Genomic DNA, 22,532 nt, shown 5'->3' on the forward strand with positions numbered 1-22,532 from the left:
TAAAGTATTGTTATTGTTATTTTCTAGAGACTTGATAGTTTTCTCCATGTCAGTTTCTAATACAGAAATGTGTTGTGTCTGGCCAATGGGACAATGAAATACAACTATTTTGCTAACGTTATGTTTCGCCTAGCAGTCGTTTCACCAAACGAATGGTGTTCATGTGCTAGGAAATAATTTTATAAAAAATAAATCCTTGCTTTTTTCTGCTCTGCCCGACGGAGTTGTTATATAATCAAACAGGAACAGATATATAACAAAATAAAATTCACTCATACAGAACCTTAACGACTATCCAGCTTGGCATTATGCTAGAAACTACAGTATAGGTTGTTCTGTATAGCATGGTGAAGTTTTGCATTAATTGTTTAGGCCAGCGTCATTTAATATACCTAGTAGTGTCTAATGTCCTTTAAATATTTTGTGTAAACCGAATGAAATGCTTTTAGCTACATTATGTTATAATTCACGATGCTGTGTGGAACAAACTGTGACAGAAAACACTTTTCCAGAGGCTACGATCTTGACATTGTGTAAAACTGTGTTGTATAAGAGATGTTTGTTTACAGTTTGAGCAATCAACTTCAAGTTAAAAAAAACCGCTAAAATCGAATTGCTATACCCATATTTCTTACCAGAAGATTTTATCCTGCAAAGTTTTACCCTGTTAAGACCACTGTATCCATTGTTATAATTTCTTCCGAAACAACGTTAAATGTGATTTCAATTTATATTTTATTTCATTGGTCTTTTGCGACCCTAATTTCTTCTCATTCTCTATTCCTGTTATTATTAATGTATTGGTTGTGCACTTAGTATTTTCTCCAATTTAGATGTACAAAATAACTAAAGTATACTTTGAAATAGTCTGTAAAGCCAAGAACAGAAGTCATGTACACTTTTCATCCATGATTACTGTTGTTACTTTTCCCTTCGCTTTCTTTAAATTAAATTTTTAAACTAGACATATATTTATATGCTTAATCCTTTGGTCTCGTAATATCTCTGGTAAACAGGAAGCAATGAAATTATAATAAGTAACGATATGAAGTCTTCAAGATACCATTTTATCCGAGCATTTATGGGCATTTCAAACATGTTCATAACTGCATAATATAACCGACAACATGAATGTCGCATGGTAATTAGTATCAGTTATGACGTTTCGCACGTGTAATGTATTAAACGAAATATTTAGAGTCATTATGGAAATATATATGTATGTGTATTTTCCATAAATGTTTGAACGATCTCTCTAGAACTTATTCCCCATGCTCTCCTCTCTCAGTTTGCTTTTGATACAACTCCAGATTTTAATCAGTTATCTCTGAATACATTAATCTCGCACATTAGCAAAGAAATGCACTGCCTATCAATAGAACACAATGTTTTAGTTCATTCGTTCATATGGAATAATCTAAGTTGTCAAGCCACGTTTCTCTTCTTGATCTTGGTTTACAAATTCAGCTCAATGTAGATCTTTTGTGAAATTACCTGTTATGGTTGCTCTGTTACCCTAGAAAATGTGTCAGTTTTATTATTGCGACATTCTATCTTTTGCATCAACAATTTTAGTGAGTAAGTCGAATCTACCTCTAGTTAGCTTGAACATAATTTTCTAGTTAGCTTTAAGATATTAAAAGTCATCGCATACACGTATACACATATTAAGTGCATGTTGAAAGGTAAGAGTACACAAATTACAATTCAGTGAATAAAACGGGCTAAAGTAAATGGAGACCAAACCATCCTCAAGGTGTGATGTCGATAAAGCATACATGATTTTAATGAAGCTGATAGATAATGCAGACCTTCTTGGATATAATGCACACAAATTTAAATGATCAATTGAAGAGTAAAAGAGGAAAACACTTAGGAATAAGAAGTGCACAAAACAAATATACCACCGCAACGCTACTCTTAATTTCATTCACTTGATAAAAGCAGAAGTTTACTAGCAATATAAAATATACAATAGGACACTATATTAATGATAAACAGAGTTATAATATTTGAATTCTACAGGGAATTGCTAAATCTCACGAGAGAGAAAACTCGATATAGATGATGTTGCCTCTTGTACTTTATTATTTTACCTCTTTTATTCAAAACCCCCCAAACACATTTTTTTTCAACCATTAATGCATAATGCCAATTGATAAACGTCTTATGTTATAAAATGTCATCACAAACAAAAACAACAATACAATGAAAAAGCTTATGATTTTACAGCTGCTAACGTCACTATAAATATTAGTTTGCATTACATGCGTTAGTGTGCTTTATAACGTGTTTTCTAGAATGTACTTACATTACTCGCTAAAATATTAAAGTAGGTAATGGATATACACTTCTTTAAAACCAGTAGTTGGTGAGATATTTGCTAAAGGGATAGATGCAACGAACACAACACATCTGTGATACGTGTATTAGATCCTATGCGATTTTGATGCCTTTACTCTCACGGATTTGAGATTTTTTCATAAGACTTATGCAGTTGCATCATTTCGCTCGTCATTTTCATGTGTTTTCTGTTAAAATCTATGTTACTCAACTATCATCAAAGACAGAAATAGGCCAAACAAGCCTAAATCTTAGACACACAGTTAAATATCATCTTCAGTTATTTGTCAAGTGATTGTCTCTAAATTATATATGTAATTTGTATACATTATCAGTCGAAAGATGTTACATAATCAGACGCATCACTACTAAATCTATTAAATCTATCTTTCTGATAGTTTAGTTTATCTAATATATGCAAACATTTCGTATGCACGCTTTTGCTTTCTGTTGATTTGTTTTTAAGACCTTGTCAGTTAAACCTTTTCCAGTTATTTCATTGTATGTTACGATTGTATATTGTTTTTCACTGCAGTTTCTGTTCTTCGTTTCATGGGATATTATTATGCACGATATATTTACTTTCACAACCGTTACGTTTTATCGTCTATAAGGTACAATCCTTTAAAAGGTATGTCTTGTTTTCTTATAAATGAGGTGTCGTAAATTGCTCGACAAATTACGACAAAGCACGTTTTTAACAAAGTAAGCATTAAATGAAAACGATTACCAACTATTTGTTAGAATTAACTGAAAAGGTAACAGAAGCATGCCGTAATATCATTGTTGGTGAAATCTCTTTTTACAACTCAGCAAGACAATATTTTTCGATATTAACTGATTATATTATTTTTATTAGTGGCATATTAGTCGGTTTGTGTTTGAAGTCATGATACAACGTGTAAATACAGCAGGACAAAGAATGAAAACAAAGATATAAAGATAACTTAACTATCTAGTTAATATTTTTTTCAAACGCAAATTTCACAATTTCTTTTCTTACTGTATATAAGCATTTTAATCTTGTTCTCGTATGTTATATAATTTACATCGTAATCAATCTTGTTATCTGTTTATGAGCTTCTGGAATCACATTTCTTACCACGTGAGTTCTGACAGTAGTATATATTTCTAGAGTATACATAAATGACGACTTCTGCAAATTGTTGCTGTAACCAATAAACCAACATATTTTTATCGCCTTATCATTGGTTAACAAAATATATCCACAGAAAAATAACGTTGTTTACCTAATTTTGGAACCTGTCATATTTCTCAAACGTTATGTATGTGTTTCCATCAAAATCATATCGGTATTTACCCAAAATCCAACTTCCCATCAATAAGTTGTGCCTTGTAAAGTTTAAAAGGTAATGAATATACTAGATCCACCTGTTGGAGACATGGTGCAATACACGGACCAGGACTTTGACATTATTGAGGAGGACCTATTGGAGATCGACATCAGAGAAGCCATCAATGACTATAAAAAATGGAAAATCTCCAGGTGAGGATGGCATTCGCCCATAAATGCTTAAGTCGGAAGATACAGAAAAACCAAAATTCCACGGAGAAATATTCCAAAAGATATGGAGGCTCGAAGGAACCCTCTAAAAGTTGAAACGTAGAATCAGAGAGGAGTTATGATTATAAGGAAGAACAGGCTTATATAAGGAAAGTAAAAGCCTTTGATTTTCCAGATTTTCGCCCTCTAACACATACCGGAGAAGACAATGGAATGGGTCAATGCCATTTAAATTAGATCAATAGAAAGATAAATAGACTATGAAAAGGCTTTTGGCAACCTTCGCTTTGACTCCTTCTCGAAAATACTAAGGTTTTTGTGATATCTGCAAGAGAAACAACCGGTAGGTCCAGAAAGACAAGCATGAAGGTAGGACTGAAGATAAACTGCAAGAAAACCAAATGTATGAGAAAAACCAAAAAAACCAACGATCGTATCACAGAGAAAAAAAACTCAGTTGAGGAGGTACATACATTCTCACGTCTTGGTAGAAAATTATCACAGTTGGAGAGCAAGAGAAAGTAGCGGCAACGAAAATTATGAAAGCAAATCTATCCTTCGGTATGCTAAACTACAAATGGAAGTCCAAACAACTATTACGCAAGAGCAAGCTGAGAATTTTCCGAAGCAATGTTATTAGGGTGCTAATATACGGTTCCTAATGCAGGACACTAACATCACGGATAGCATATAGCCTGCAACCTTTCGAAACAAGTGACATGGGAAGATTCTTGGAATCTACTGGGCAAACAGGATTAGTAATGAAGATCTTCATCGAAGAACAGAGTCAACAAATGTCACTGGGGGCACCGAATAAAACAGCCCTCCGCTGCATCCCAGACCTGAGACGAACGAAGAATCAGCACCAAGAAATACTGAATAGAATTGTGGCGAAACAGACCTGGAACACCATCACACGTACGGCTGCAAATTGACAGTATTGACGCTTTATCGTCGAAACCTTGCTTAAACATGGGACACAATGCAGGATGAGTGCGCGAGTGTACAGCTGAAACAGGTTGTGTAACAGATCTTTAATTTTGTACATTACCACCTAAAATAAAGCTAACATAAGATCAACACATTGATTTAATAAAGATATTTATTCTTCTATGCGGCCGTTGCTATCTTATAGAAAAGATCGTACGCCTGCCTTTTCATCAAACCTTAATATTTAATTTAATTTTTCAGTAAGAACTTTTCTACGCTATTAAATTGTTTCAGCGCCGTAACTATTTACTCATGTAAGCATATCTTACATAATGCAGTCTTTACAAAATCCTTATGTCAAGGATTATATTCGTCAGGACCATTTTCAATAAGAGATTTTCCTTTCCATTCATGTATATCCCGCAATGATGAGGCTGAATATCAACTTTACTTAAACTTATGTTAGTTTTTGTAGATCAATGTCATTGTTCCTTATATTAAAATATTTATAAAGAATTTGGCAGTATTATTGGCTTCATGGTTAATATATTTATCTATTTATTTATGTTTCTATTTATTTTTCTATTTTCCTATTTATTTATTTATGTTGTGTGGTGGAGGGGTAATGTAGTGAAAATAAACCTTTTTGTCGTTGTCAATTTTTGTCGAATTTAGCACACATGCGCATCAACTAAACGATATAATTCGATTGCTTAGTTTGTTTGTCTTATCTATCCCTCATTCCATTATAAATATGTCATTACGATTTGTCCGCAAAAGAGTAATGCAGCACATTCCAAAGGCTATCTTTGCTATCGGTAAAATACTTTAGTTGTCTCGCCGATTTATAAGCTCCATATATCTACAACTGAAAATATGACTTATGACCTCTCCTTTTTGGACCAGATTTGGTACATTTGATTAAACTAGCCAGCTTTGCAAATAGAACAACAGAATGAAAGAAAGATAGATAGAGAGAGAGAGGGGGGGGGAAACATGATCTAAAATATGTTGTGGTAGCCTTACATATGACCCTAAAGTCAACCTGCTTTATTATCACTCATAAATATAATTGATTACCTGAACTACCATTAAGAAAACGACAATGTGAAGTTTGCTCATGATGAAAGATATTTTTAGACACAAGCAGTAAAATTTCATTCAAGAAGAGCATGCAAGTGATCACGTGTTTTCTATATTTCAGTCACGTTTTGTTTTATCCCGCTTTGTTTCAGTTCATTTATATTTATTTACAAATGTATTTGCACACATAAACGAAAGCTGGACTTAAAATAAATAGACCCGCTCACCAGACTTGATTCACATCCATATAAGCGTCGCTATTATTTAATACCAATTGTGTTTGAATACCTTAACTGTTGGTGAAAACAGTTATCAAAGTATAAAATTATACATTTGTTTTCCAGACTAACACAGATGGAAAAAAAATAGTTTACAGTGAGATAAGTGCTATTGACAGAGACAATGGTATCAACGCTCTGTTTACATATAGAATGGAGGTAAGATTTATGCTTCGTGGAACTTATATCCAATTAACCCTAATTTATTTCATGATCTTATAATTAAGACATTTCTAAAACACATCTGTTATCCCTCATATTTAACGGATTATCCAAAGATATTGTTAAACAACAGCATATCGTTGTGACGCAGAGCATAGTAGTTAGGAGTGTGTATCATGGTTTTATTCATTTTTAGCGAAAAGGACGATGAGATCGCAAAAAAAGGATAAGATATGTTTTACTAAGATACAGTGATTCTATGCCTTTACGTATTACAATATCTTTTAGAAATTTGCAATATTCTCCATAACGTCATGCAAACTTACAAATATATCAATATTGATATCCTTTGATGTTTAGCTAGTAGTTGTATATATTGTTCTTCATAGTGTACTGTTTAGGTTGTGTTCAACGTCAAACGATGCTGACGCACACTTCATTTAGTCACACATCTCTTTGAATCACTAAACTTGTAATTACTCCTTTCTACCCACACTGGCACCTGACATATATAAGTATAACGTTGATATCGTTTACCGCCAACAAAACATGTCAAAAAGTTATACCTATATTCATCTGGTGGGAAATATGTGATCCATAAACAACTCAGATGCTCCAAGTTGTATAGAAATCTTTCAGTTAATTCGTTCAAGCTGTACGTTATGAATGTATAGCAATTTTGATGTACTTGTTGATGTTAATAATACTGAAAATTAAAAGCAATGTAGCATTGAATAAAATTGTTCATAAACCCATGGATGTCATATGAATTCTTTTTTAAACGAATCATCGTGTTACTAAAGTTATTTCAAGTATGAAAGGCATAATATTTCATCCAAGACATCGACACTTAGAAAACAGGAACTAATTTATCAAGTCCAAGCCGTAATAGCCAGTGAGATTTGTTATTAAGCATTATTCCAAACAGTGTATAGTAAGGACACAATTTTGACAATAATATGGTACGATGTGGTCTCTCTATATATATATGCCTGTCACAGGATGAAGCCGGGTTGGGACCGGATTAGGGAAGACACCAAAAGCAACTGCGTTTACAAGATGTTTATTTATAAACGCAATTTAAATATAACAAATCTGACACCATTATAATCAAAAGATAAGGAAAATATAAAGTTCCTAACATGGAACTATCAACAATTAACTCAACGAAGAAAACAAAACTGCACATTAATTTAACAAATGGAATTTCAAAACAAACGTGAATTCCTATCACCGATCAACAAAATAAAAGTGACCTACACCTCAGTATAAAAGGTCTTGAAGGTATCGTTCAAATAACGATTTACAAAAGAATGTAATTATGAATCGTTCAAATAACGATTTAGAAAAGAATGTAATTATGAATCGTTGAAATAACGATTTAGAAAAGAATGTAATCATGTATCGTTCAAATAACGATTTAGAAAAGCAGTGTAAATTAATAACCTATCGTTCATAAAACGGTATTGAAAAGCAGTGCAAATTACGAACCTATCGATCGTAAAACTATATTGAAATAGAAATGAAATGATGAAACCTATCAATCGTTCACGCAGTGGCATTGCAATACGAATGAACAACATTATAAACCTATCGATCGTTCACACAACGGCATTGCAATAGGAATGAACAACGTTATTCATATCAATCGTTCACATAACGATATAGCACTACGTGTAATTATTCGCCTATCGATCGTTCACATAACGATATAGCAATATGTAATTATTCGTCTATCGATCGTTCATATAACGATATAGCAATCCGTATAATTACTCGCCTATCGATCGTTCACATAACGATATAACAATATGTGTAATTATTAACGTATCGATCTTTCATATAACAATTTAATAGGGATGAATGACATGAACATATCGATCGTTCATATAACGATAGTAATGAATGGAATGATAAACCTATCGATCGTTCACACGACGATAGTAATGAATGGATTGATGAACCTATCGATCGTTCATATAACGACATAGCAATAGGGATGAATGACATTAACCTATCGATCGTTCATATAACGATAGTAATGAATGGAATGATGAACCTATCGATCGTTCATATAACGACATAGCAATAGGGATGAATGACATTATGAACCTATCGATCGTTCATATAACGATAAAACAATAGGAATGAATGACATGATCCTATCGATCGTTCAGATAATGACATAGCAATAGGGATGAATGACATAAATGCAGTTGTGGAAATAACATGGAACAGTACAACTATCTTGGCGCCCATTCGACGACCAAGATGTTAACTCGGGTTCCACGTGCTCTAGTAAATGGTCAGAGAAGCACCCACGCATGGTCCGCTCCTCTCGGTCTGCTGAAGGATCCCCACACATCACAGACCCGTTGGTCGCTAAGCCCTGGTCCCTCGCACCGAGAAAACCAGTTCCCTCTTCCGATCCAACGTCACCAAAACACAGCGTATACGTCACAGTAACCCCCACAGAGTTCTGTGACTCCACATCAAACGATCTACAAGGCATGGCAGGCATGTATAAAGCAGCTCTACAGCTGGCGACTCCACATCAAACGATGTACACGGCATGGCATTTACGCAGCTAAAATGATAACTAAACAGTGTAGTATACATGACACGGTTAAGTACTTCTTCAGTCATATGTAGCGCATGCGCGCACATGAATTCATTACCCAATACATTAATTGTTTAATGCAAACATTGTATAATTAAATACAAGTTGTCTGTTCGGTTGCAACAAATAGCTATCTCGAACCAGACCATAGTAGTTATAATATAGCGTTGTATAACCTAGGTATTGACTCTCCGTAGAATTTAGAATAAATATATGTTTCCTGCTCGTTAGCTACTGCATTCAATGAATATGTTTGCAGATAGAAGTCTTTTTGAAACATTAAGGTTCTAAAACATCTAAAGCATAAAAACAATTCTGTCATATAGACGAATAATAATAAAGAATTTCATTACCTCTACAGCTGGAGATTTGCTCCTGTAAAGGGGTGAGCGTCCTGACAAGACTTGGCTTAATGTGATTTGTTTATCGAGAATTTGCACTATATGTACACTAGCTGTGACAGATATGCGCAGCTAGGTACTTAGTTTCCCCGCTGCAAGCCATTTGTTCGTGCAGCATGGTCTGAATTTCGCTCAGGATTTCGAAATAACTAAGACGAAAAAAAATATACCACCCTCGGGTGACGCTGTACGCGGCAACGAAACCCGAGTACATTTTTGACAACATATACATATTGATATTACTCCTACCCAATTCCGTGACAATGCCTGTCTGTATGTTTGACTGTATGTATCCATGTATCGATGTATGTATATATATATATGGATGTAAAGTAAATTCTTTAAATCGATATGCTAGATGAGGTAATACTTTTTTTTTTATTTTGTATTAATTCATTTATTATTTTACTTTCGCAGCCAAAAACAGAGGTAAGAACTATCTCCAACACTCATGGTTTTATTTATCACTCATTGTGCTAATTGTTTTCTAAATGATATTATTTCCTGCCGAACACAAATCCTGGGGTCACATTGTTGCTAAAATGTACGACACTAGAATTTCAAACATATTGTGTTTTTCTCATGACTAATTATGATGTTAAATTGCACAAACTTGAAGGAAGAGAATCTTATCATAATATTCGTCATCGTGCAGGACATGTGGAACATAACATAATAGTATAAATAACATGCCCCAAATATTTTAAGTAAGTCATCTGTGCTCTATATTACATTTCATACTTTCGCTAATAATGGAATTTATCATCTTAACAAATTTGTTGAAAGTGCGAGTTTAGGTTGTCATATATAAACATATCAAAAACAAATTGCCTCTCTCTCTCTCTCTCTCTCTCTCTCTCTCTCTCTCTCTATATATATATATATATATATATATATATATATATATATATATATATATATATATATATATATATATATATATATGTGCGTGTGTGCGTGTGTGTGTGTGTGTGTGTGTGTGTGTGTATGTATGTATGTGTGTGTGTGTGTGTATGTATGTATGTATGTATGTATGTATGAGTTTAGAGTAAGAAACTGATTAAACTCAATGAAAAGCTGTTGCATACATATGGTAAGGGCTCTCGATAAATAATGTGTATTAGTGACTTGTTTACATCGAAATAAGTCACAACTTCAGTGACACATATACATCAGACAATTTACCACATACCGCATAAAAACACTCTACCTGTTTGGAGTTACCTTCCTTGTGCCAAGATCAGAAAGTGTTTGTTGATTGAAGAGCCCGAAAATCTTTTTGAACTTTGATTAAGTGCTTCCTTGAATATATTATTTTTCCTGCAAAGAAAGAGCTGTTAGATAGTAATCAATGAACACAGTATTTGATATTGTTATATTTACTTGAATAGATAAATAAGCAACATTGCACAAAACCCCTCTTATGATTTTCGCTGTTCTTGCTGCTGAGAATGATTAGACACTCATGGTTTAGGTTACAAAATGACATTGGAAATAAATGTATTGCAATTTTTTAAAATTATTATTATTATTATTATTATTATTATTATTATTGACTAAAACCGCTCCGGTGGGCTAGTGGTTAGAGCGTCCGCCTCGGATGCGGCAGATTGTGGGTTCGATCCCCGGCCGAATCATATGAAACACTTACGAAAATGGTACTAACAACTGCCTCGCTTGGTGTTAAGCATTAAGAGGTTAGTGTTAGGACTGGTCGGCCTGGTGTCAGAATAATGTGACTGGGTGGGACATCATGCTACATGTCTACGTCATGATGCCCCAGTGCTAGACATCACTATAAACTGTCACACTGCAGGCATCGTAGCGATATGACTGAAAAATTGTTAAAGGTACGTTAAAAATCCAAATCACACACCCACACATTATTTACTAAATGAATTTAAGATAGTTCCTTGCAGCGACGAATACTTAGTGATAGCTGTTGCTGAATTCAATTATCAGAAAAGATAGGATTATTTTGGTTTTACTTCATATGTCAAAAAGATAAGACATATATAAGAGTAAATGCATTTTGAAACTTGTAAAAACATTGTAACTAATCACAAGGTTACAATCGTTGGAACAAAGGAATCCGTTGCTAAATAACGTTGTTTATAAATCTACTAAATCTACGAACTGCATGGTGAATAGTTATTGTTTTAGGTTGTTGAAGTGGTTTTAGTTGCTTCATTTTTGTTTTCGACCCTGCATGTATCTCATAATTTCTATATGACATATGTTATATTTCAGTCTGAGTATTGGAGTGCTATATACAATGAAACGTTTCAAATTGATCCTATAAACGGAACACTGTATCTTTTGAGGGATTTAGATTACGAGAATAACAGCTTTTATCAGTTTACTCTTCTAGCGAAGGTATGTAAACTTTCGTTTTATTAATCTGTTTACCTCTTTCTACACAAAACACACTCATGTCATATTGTTTTCAATATGTCTCAGATTGTAGACGTTTCGTTTTATCAAATATGCTTGACTTTACACAAACCATGATCGTTATGTAACATAAATCAGGTAGCTTATGTCACTTGATAATCTATTATAATCTACAAGAGGTTAGGATCTCATTGTTACTAAATTAGTGTTAAAGCAAAAACATTTATTTTTGGGCGAGCTTATTCATCATCGCTTAAGTAACCATGTTAAAGGTGCGATATAACATGTAAATAGTTGCATTGATATCTACTGTGTATGAAAGTACAAGTGACACTCAGCAGCGCATACAATGTAACAACTTACTAGTATTTCTTTTACAAAGAGCTAAAATGAACAGTATGTACTTTGGAAACTTATCGAATCATTTCTAACAGGTTTTGAATTATCTTTATTTCAGCATAAGGGAAAAACGAAAGGCTCTTTTTGTTCTCATAATGTATTCATTATCTATACTCAGAATTATATAATGTCATGTCCAGAACTAACATTTAACATATAATAAAGAAAATCTTGAAATCCTACAAATTCATTCCAAACAGTTTAAATCTCTACAAAGGTAACAATAAAGACAAATGTTTTTCCTTTGAAATGAAAGGAACAAACCACGCATATGTTTAAACACAATTTATATTTGCAATACGTTTTGCCAATTCTGTGTAATATGCAAAGGAGGATATACAATGAGACAAACGTTTTCAATGGTTTGCTACAGGCTTTACTTTGAGCTGGGTGTAAGAAAACTATAATAAAGGAAACAAATGCATTCTTCAAAACAACAAAAAAAAAAACAAGATAATACTAATGTGAATAAATAATTAAAATGTTTACCAGTGGTTCAGGAAAATGATTATGCAATGGTCTTTAAAACTGAATGTATAATCTTATTTACTTAATCTATCCAATGTAGCAAACGTAGTACCCTCAACAATTATAAAATTATTACTTATAAATGTAATGAAATCTCACTCTCTCTCTCTCTCTCTCTCTCTCTCTCTCTCTCTCTCTATATATATATATATATATATATATATATATATATATATATATATATATATATATATATATATATGTGTGTGTGTGTGTGTGTGCGTGTGTGTGTGTGTGTGTGCGCGCGCGTGTGTGTGTGTGTCAGTGTGTGTGTAACTGTGTGTGAACTTTAACATAACAACAAACAGCAATCTGATATCTATCTTTTATTTCAGGATACCTGCAACCTTACTGCGGTACCGGCTAGTCTGTCCATTATGGTCAAGGACGTACAGGACAAACCCCCTTTCTTTATAGGATTACCTTACATGAGGATAATTCCTGAGGGGAATTACAATGTAAACGATGAATGCATTTTTTAAATTTTTGGCCACATTGCGAATTTAAAATACGCACTCAATAATCTGAGTTAGTAGTTTCTGTTTTTGACATGTAGCCTTTGAATTCCTAGGTAGTAGTCTCTGCTTGAGGGAGTTTTTATACTTAGTTCTATCTAAAGAGTACCTATTGAATTCCGAGTTTTAGAGTATCGCATCATACAAGATATTTTCCCCATAATTTCTTGCATTGCTGGAATAGACGTGTACACCATTGTGGGAGAATGTATTTTAAAATACTCGACATCAGCACGTTTGAACTGATTTATCCTCAAATATACTGCAATCAGAGGTACTGCAGAAAAATAATAATTTACAAAAGGTGGTTGACAGTTTATTGTACATCTACATAGGACAGAAAACACAGGAAGAATATAAGTCGGGTGCTATAAATATTACAATAATAATTCTAATAACTATATAGGTAGAATACAAAATATTGCTATGGGTAAAATAAGCCTTTAGTTCTAGAGTCTGGTGACTTGAATTACACATCGCTATTAAGAAATTGGTTAGATTATATCATACATCTAAAACAGCATTATAATAAAGATCAAATATATAATTATTTGCAATTATTAAAAAATGTTTCTCAATGTTAAATATTATATAGTATATGATTTGATATATGAACTGCATTTCATGTTGCTTTTTAAGAGAAAGGTTGCTCTTTTATACATGTATGATAACGCTTGCAGCAAATATTTCATAAATATTGCTTTCATACATATAAATCTGTAAAGAATGACTATGTTTACATTGTAAGCCTATCTGCAAATATTCTTTTCGAAAACATCTGTAAGAGTCATCGAATCATTGTAGACGTTTTCTTCTTATAAATTCCACCAAATATGCTTACGGAGCTGCCACGAAGCTACTGTTTTATCAAATCATAAGAGATTTTCAAACTTACAAAATTGAATGTTTGCTTTGTTAGGCAAGTTCCTGCATATACTATCTTTGTATTTTTCTCTGTTCCTTGAAATATATACTATATACACTCCGAGTATTCCATTATTAAGGAAAAAGATATAAAGCGCTCCTTTGTTTTCGCTTTCAGAATATACAGATACTGCGAGTTGAGGCTTTCGATGGGGACTTAGGGATTCCAAATAAAATCAACTATTCCTTGAACAAAAGTAAGTATTTAGTTTGTAAGATGACATACATTTTTCAGCAGGGAGACATCCCTTTTAGTGGCTTTTCATGTATTTCTTCTATAATATAAACTTGTCAGAATAAAATGCTATCTTATAAGTTAATGTGACATTTTCAAACTTTTACTATTTTAAAGATAATCTGTGTGAATTGATAGTATATTGAAGTATTTTGTACAAACGATGCAGATTGTAACTGTATATTTATTTTGCAAGTTTCTATATAAACGAGAATCTTCCTTGCGAGATAAGTATCAATCAATTGTATAGGTATCAAAATGGTATAACAGTATTTGAGCAAATATAAACATGAGTATTCTATAAACATGAGTATTCTGGAAGGTAGCAGTTGACTTGAACATGTATTTTAGATTAACTAAGATTCTTAAAGCCTTAACTAGCTTATCCGGCGAAAACATACCCCAATCACATTACATTATGATAACTTTCCTTTCTACCTCCTAATGCAGCTGTCCCGGTAAGACAGAACTATTATGTAGACAAAGGGAAGCTACTCTAAAATATTAACTCCCCGTTCTACTAGATAGAATGTTACATGTGTATCGCTTTAAACCCTACTTTCACTGCAGTTTGCTAAAAAATATCTTCAAGACAGTAGAGTTTAATTATATAAGTTTATAACTTAAATTGAATCTCTCACAATTCTTTTTCAATGATGCAGTAAGTTTAAATGCTGGTTTCTTTTCGTGCATAAAACATATTTTGTAAACTCCAGTTAATTCCTATATATTTTCGTGCCTTTTGTTATTGTCACATGTGATTTCAATCGGTAAACTTCAAATTCACTGGTGAAGACCTTGGGCTTTCTAATTATGAAGTATTACACCTGTAATATGATTTTGTTTGCTAGGAATTTGATATTTTCCAGAAATTTGACAGTTTGACTCTTTTTATAATTACCTAATATTAGAAACACTGTTTCTATTTTTGACTTAGTTCCCGACCGTGATTCAGGAATCACTGAGACAAGTAAACAACTTACTATTTTTATTTTATTCTTGGAGTAAAATGACTGGTTTTTATCATGGTCATACTGGGTGTACGTGATTTTAGATTGTAAACAGCACTATTTTGCAGTTCTGGGATTTCCGAAATTGCGCAGTAGTTAGATTTATTAGTTATGTTTACATAGATATTTATGTTTGGACTTTTACCTTGGACACTGGAAAAGTGTTTGTTTATGACCAGTTTGGAGTTATATTTTAATTTTTATTCGAATTATTTTGATTTTAAAAGATTAATTCTTTTTCTTGGAAATATTTTAGTGCTTATACAGAATTCTTGGTCAAAGACTATTCTCTAAATTTAGTTGGGAAATTCAAACACCTGAATATTATTGTTTGTGGCTCTACAAAGAGCGTCTCTGACAACTCATATTGGTTGAAGAGTTTAAGAATGTGTCATTAGTGAGATTAGGATTTATCTTGACGAGCATAAAATCGAAACATTGGAAAATGCTGACGAATATGATTTCTTTAGCTCATAAAATTTCTTTTGCATATACGACTTCCAATCAACAGTCTTCTGGCAGAAACGTATGTGAGCTTGAAAGTAGTCAAGCCCTTCTACTCTCAAACTACTAAAAATCAAGCTTCAGATAAGCTTGACACAAGATCCTTTCTTCGTCCTACGTGTACCTGTTGCAAGAAGAAAGGACATGTTATTTCTGCTTGCTACAAATTTGAAAATAGGCATCCAAATCAAGACTGACCTATTCCAAATGCTCTTATTTATAAACCGTCAAGGCCACGATCATGTTGGTACTAAACACAACCAGTCTAATTTTATTGTAAAGGATTATGAACCATTTACATTGAAGGGTTCTATATCACTCGTGGGTGTTTCGGACTATCCTATCCCTATTCAAATTTTAAGGGACACAGGAGCTTCACAGAGTCTTGTTTTGTCAGGTACTTTGCCTTTTTCTGATAAGTCTTCTTCCAACGAGAGTGTTCTTATTAAGGAATTAGAGCGCGGCTTTGTTAATGTTCTTCTCGATTGTATAAATATGTCATCAGACTTGGTCTCAGGACCCGTGACTGTTGGCACAGGGTCTATTTTACCCGTTGATGGTATTAATTTATAACTAGGTAATTACCTAACTTGAGACAAGGTTGTGGGTAATCCACTTTTAACTAACAAGCCTTGTTTGGATCAGAAAATCTATCAAATTGAGCAAGAAGTCTCTGATTTATTCTCAGCCTGTGTAGTTACCAGAGCTATGACAAATACAGCTCTTGAGAATGATGCTGATAAGGAAAATATTCCTTTAGCTGACACATCTATTGTTCAGACTTTTGATGAGGTCAGTTTTGCCCCTTTCTTGGATCAATCAGAAGGTATTGATGACAGTGATCCTCTTGTCACTACTCATTCTCTTTATTCTAATCAGTGTGACAAACGACAATCACTTCTCGTTGAACAGGATAAAGATCATGAGACATCCTGTTCGTTTCAAAGGGTCATCAGTTAAAGTGAAACAACTGAAATACCTGTCTGTTATTTTATTAAAAATGGAATTCTTATAAGAAAATGGAGACCTCCCGAGGTACCTGCTGACTACGAGTTTTCCATGCTATCAAATTGTAGTTCCAAAATCTTACAGACAGGAAATACTTAGTCTTGTCCATGAAGCTCCTTTGACTGGTCATTTAGGGATTAATAAGACTCATCACAAGATCTTGATTCACTTCTACTGGCCACCAAATAAAAGTGATGTTTTTAAATACTGTAGATCCTGTCCAATGTTATGAACACCCAGTCAGAAGATACCTAAGGCTCATCTACAACCGATTCCTGCCTTTGACGAACCATTTAGTGGAATTATGATTAGATTATGTTGGTTCCTTACGTAAGACCAAGTCAGGTAACCAATACCTGTTGACAATTATGTGTGCGTCAACAAGGTTTCCAGAGGGCAATCCTTTGAGAAATATTAAATCTAAAGAAATAGTAAAAGCCTTGATAAAGTGTTTTTACTGCATTTGGCCTTCCCAAATCTGTCCCGTATGATCAAGGGTAAAATGTCATGTCTGGATGTTTTCAGCAAATTATATATGAATTAAGCATCAAACGATTTAGATATTCTGGCTCTGAGAAAGATGTAATAAGACTTTGAAATATATGATTTTATCATATTGTTTTGATACGTGTAAAGACTGGGATGAAGGTATTCATTTACGCTTGTTTGCTGTTAAGGAATCAGTTCAAGAATCTCTAGGATTCAGTCCCTTTGAAATGTTTTTTGGACATGCTGTGCGTGGACCATTGCAGTTGTTGAAAGAGAAACTTTTTTCTAATGAAGATACTGAAATTAATCTTGATTATGTTTCCAATTCTAACTATAAGTTGTCAAAGGCTTCAGAGGTCGCAAAAGCAAATCTGCACTCTACTCAATCACGAATAAAGTCAAGATGTGATAAAAACTCAAAGGAAAGGAGTTTCCAACGTGATAATAGAGTCCGGGCTCTGCTGCCTATACCATAAAATCCTCTTCAGGCCATGTATTATGGTCTATACACAGTTGACAGGAAAGTAAATGATTTTGAGATCATAAATACTCCTGGGAGACGAAAACAAAAACAACTTTGCCACATAAACATGCTAAAGGGGTACATTGATCGAGATAACCAGGTTTAACATGCAATTAATTTACATGCAACTGTTCAACTCAGTGAAGACTTAAGTGAAAGATTATCATCGGATTCTACTGATAATGGAGTGGAAAATCCTTGGAATTCAGAACTTATGAAAGATCTGGACCAGAAACTTTCACATTTGCAACAGCAAGAAAGAAATAAACTTAAACATTTATTAGTTGAATATAAGCACTTATATCCAGATGTTCCTACAAGAATCAACAACATTGTCTATGACGTTGAAATTATAAATTCCGAACCTGTGAAGCAAACAGGAATACATGGAAACAAATTCAGTATTTGCTCTAGAATGATTTTATTGAGCCCATTAAAAGTAACTGTAGTTCACCATCGAGTTCACCATTTATTATTGTTCCAAAACCAGGTAAAACATTCCGTATCGGCATTATTTACAGGAAGGTGAAACGTGCGACGAAAATAAATTCATTTCCATTACCAATAATCGACTACTGTATTGGTAAGATCAGAAACGCCAAGTATGTCACCAAATTTGACCTTCTGAAAGGATTTCTGCAAATTCAATTATGGGAAAGAGCAAAGGAAATTTCGACATTTATGACTCCAGATGGACTTTATCAATATAAGTACTTTTCAACGTCTCATGAATATGATTTCCTCTGGCCTAGACAATTGTGATGTTTACATCGATGATGATGTCATCATCTACAACGACAACTGGAAAAATACATCTGGCAACAATTCGGAAATTCTTTGCCAGCCTCACATATGCACGTTTGACAATTAATTTATCCAAAAGTGAGTTATGCCGTTCTAGTGTTTGCACAAACTACAATATATCCGATTGCCCCACAAATCGAAGCATTCTGGACCAATGATTTAACAACATATATACCCAGACAAGGCATAGCGACCTCCACTGTACTCAAGAAATCGATATCGCCTCTATTGCATCCATGTCCAGGAAAATCCTACTTCACTCCTAGCACCATTTAGGTATAACCTGATCTAAAAGGATTTTTGAGCTTTAAACGTGGAGAGGACTTCAACAGCAGAAGCTCCGTCATTTGAGGAGATGCAAGGGATACTGGTGTGTTGCCAGTTACTTGTGTCACGCATGATGCCTCACAACTCTCAGCACCCGTTGCCAGATGGCGAACTTATTTCATTTTCTCTTGACACAAAATGTTAGCCCCTGTAACAATCAGAGGATACTGTACCATATCTCAGAAAAATTCAAATTTCACGGAAGAGACAGTTTGGGTTACAGGACGTTAATATTCAACCTGCGGCCCATTTTGACATATCCATATCACGCTCATTCACACATTTCCCCAATAGAATCTCGCACATGATTTGTCATGGCTAAACACGTCTAAGTTTGAGACTTTGTCTTCTCCCTCGCTGAAACATATATCATACATGACTTGCAAATTATAATAGCTCTAACTGCATCATGCAGATTGAGTGAGCTCGACATATAACTGCATGCAGGTTAATTCTGATTGTTCAGTCATTCTAATGACACAGCATGGTTCCTACTAAGAACAGCTTGCTCTCACTAGTCAAGCAATACTAACGAATCGTTCGTCCTCCTGAATCAATTAGTAAGAGAAGTTAAGCTGCTAATGTTACCTCAGATGTTACCTGCAATGTAAAGAGTACTCCAACCGCTAAAGACACGGGTGCAGGGCATAACCCTGCAAGCGCTGGTCGCTTGGCTTAATGGATGTATTCTTAACTCTTAACGCTCACATGATGATGTACACTAATGAACATTTTAGCTCATTAAATATGAGCTAAGTCATTGGGCCTGGCCTGTAACGTAACGTTTTAATTAGGGAATAGCAGAAGCAGTATGTCAGTCTGTATTCATTAGCTTCCATTTTCATCAATGGCATCGATGGGAAGAGAACTGAATCTCGTTCGCTTAGTTGTATATTTGCAGACAGTGACTACCACAGTCATGAAAGCACAACCTCGACCTAGACATGGATGTGCCACGTTCGCTATATTCGCCTGGGTAACCTTTGATTTTGAGACAATAATCAAGTGCAGAATCCCACGGGGATCTCCGACGCATGTGTATAACCATACTGTCTCTTGTTGTACTAAGCTAACTTTGGAGAAATTTATCATTTCAGTAGAACAGTCGTGATTATTCTGGTTCGCATAGGTTCTGGTAGGGTGCTTAGCATTTCCTCATCATCTTTCATGTTTTATTAATGCAATGTGATCATTTATTTTTACAGGAGAAAGCAAATATTTTAGTAAATTTTGTTTCTCCTATAACACTTACCTGATCACATTGTGAATAACTCCTCCCACCATTCCTCGCAATGCAGGGATTTTATAAGTTATTGCTCAAGTAAAACCTGGTTGAGACTAGTATACCGGTAGCCATCAAGCGGGTTGAATAGGGAGTTAAGTCGTAAAAGTTGATTCTTTTTGTTTATATAATAGAAAGACTGAAATACATTTCCCCCCTTTCCGGGACAGCTGTATCAAACAAAGATATCCTAATTTAATGTGATCAAATAATTATTATAGGCAAATTATTATTTAGTTTTTTAATAGCTTTCTGTATCTAAACATCTGATGCGGAAGGAAATTATAGTGACTTACTATATTAATGCTAAATTATAGGCAAGATTAATTTTCAGGTCACAGGTAAATGATTTAAGGTTTCATTTGTAGCAATTCAATGTTCTGAGGACGACAGAGGGTGTAACTTCTGCAGAAAATTGTTTACAATAAATTCGTCAACAGGTGATATCACAGTTAACGGAACTCTTGATTGGGAAATGGAGGATGTACTAGACATTTATGGAACTTGCAATGTAGAAGTTGAGGTAATTATAATTTACTGACCTATGGTAACTATACATGCAAACTTTCATTGAGTAAATGTATCAAACGCGATTTTGAGTTCATTCAGAGTTACCAATGCAGAAAACTTCACATTTCTACATTTAAGAATATATATATATATATATATATATATATATATATATATATATATATATATATATATATATATATATATATATATATATATATATATAAAGTGCGTGTTATGACATGGGGTCGTCGTTGTTATCTTTGACAACATTTGAAAATATTGCATTCATGGAGTAACTTCACTACATCCATGGGTAAAAAGTAGTGGTCAGCACCAGGTTAAAGTGTATTTTTTATAAAATGCAAGTGGTGTCTCTACCGAGAAAATCATACAACTCCTGACTTGAGGTCAATATTAACCCTATTTCAAAGTGCCTGAAGACAACGTTCGTTCGTTCTTTTCCAATGAAGAGGCATTACACGTTCAAATGCCACAAGTACTTTTCCTACAATTATATAATGCCCACATATTAATGAAACTCTTATTTCACACTTCCATAATTTGTATTTATTAACATCTGTATAACCCATGAGGAAGCGTTTTTCAGACCCAAGATTGGTACCTCAGGCGACGAACTTCAACAAAATGATAAAAATTCATGACACAAAAGAATTGCTCATATCTAAGATTACTAAACGTGAATACGTCACCATATCTAGAGAATATAGTATATTAAGTACCTGGGTTCCATTGCACAAAACTAAGCCTTGCTACCTCATAGTCTCTTGAATACTGTACAATATGACGTATGCTGCTTGAAACTGGTTAATTAGTCGGGTTAGGAAATAGCATCAGAATATCATCTCCCCATAAATAAAAGAAATATCCTCTACAGTTTGTCAGCCATAAATAGAGATGCAATGTAAACAAAGCAGATATCCAATGTGTATTACAATATTATTCGCTTTTGTATACAAGCGTTTTCCATCAAGGAGTGGTCATGAGTAAATGATTGTTGGTCCTCTCCACCCCACCCCACCCCACCCCAAACCGGTTTCTCCTCTCTCCCCAGTCCACCGTGTGCAAAACATTGTGTCTACGACCTTAGTTTATTAATGGCATTTATGTAACCGAATCACTTTTGAAAATTGCTTTTATACTTTTACCGTTCATTTAATTTACTTATCGTATGCAACGAAATAGTGACATGCATTTTATTTAAAGGCCGAGGAAATACAAAAAAATAATGTGGCTCAGCGTGGAGATACAAAATCAAAGACAAACGTTACCGTGACAATACAGGATGAAAATAATCATGCCCCTAGCTTTGCCAACACATCATATACTGCAACAATTCAGGAAAATGCGAATGCCAATACCCCAATATTACTCTATGGAGGTGCAACAGGTATTGAAATTTCAGACAAAGATCAGGTAAGAATTATTGCCATAAAACGTTTTTTCGAAACTTGCTACTAGTAGAATATGTAATCTAGAAATAAAGTATTACGAAGTCAAACCTGTTTTGAAAATTTAACCTCAAGACTGACTTTTAATTTTATTTCAACGTAGAGTCGGAGTCTTATTAATAATGAGTCATTTTCCATTTTCTCTCTGTACACATTCTCTTTGTACAGACACACAGACACACACACACACACACACATATATATATATATATATATATATATATATATATATATATATATATATATATATATATACCAGACATGTT

The 22,532-nt window shown here is 33.9% G+C and overlaps 2 protein-coding genes across 2 annotated transcripts in view; both read left to right on the forward strand.

Moving 5' to 3' along the window:
* The window catches only part of LOC149802905 (cadherin-related family member 1-like), a 30,539-nt gene extending 23,817 nt beyond the window's left edge, over positions 1-6,722 (forward strand). The window contains exons 7-8 of the mRNA XM_089953848.1: positions 6,226-6,318; positions 6,711-6,722. Of these exons, the coding sequence (XP_089809974.1) occupies positions 6,226-6,318; positions 6,711-6,722 (105 nt within the window). The remainder of the gene's footprint in view (positions 1-6,225; positions 6,319-6,710) is intronic.
* Positions 6,723-11,596: 4,874 nt separating this feature from the next.
* Positions 11,597-22,532, forward strand: part of LOC149802906 (cadherin-related family member 2-like) — a 39,563-nt gene continuing 28,627 nt past the window's right edge. Inside the window, exons 1-5 of the mRNA XM_089953849.1 lie at positions 11,597-11,718; positions 12,999-13,121; positions 14,221-14,299; positions 20,653-20,807; positions 22,022-22,231. Of these exons, the coding sequence (XP_089809975.1) occupies positions 13,041-13,121; positions 14,221-14,299; positions 20,653-20,807; positions 22,022-22,231 (525 nt within the window). The 5' untranslated portion in view covers positions 11,597-11,718; positions 12,999-13,040. The remainder of the gene's footprint in view (positions 11,719-12,998; positions 13,122-14,220; positions 14,300-20,652; positions 20,808-22,021; positions 22,232-22,532) is intronic.

The sequence above is a fragment of the Sinohyriopsis cumingii genome, chromosome 3 (assembly GCF_028554795.1).
Source record: "Sinohyriopsis cumingii isolate HCF-2022 chromosome 3, ASM2855479v2, whole genome shotgun sequence".
NCBI classification, from domain to species: Eukaryota; Metazoa; Mollusca; class Bivalvia; order Unionida; family Unionidae; genus Sinohyriopsis; species Sinohyriopsis cumingii.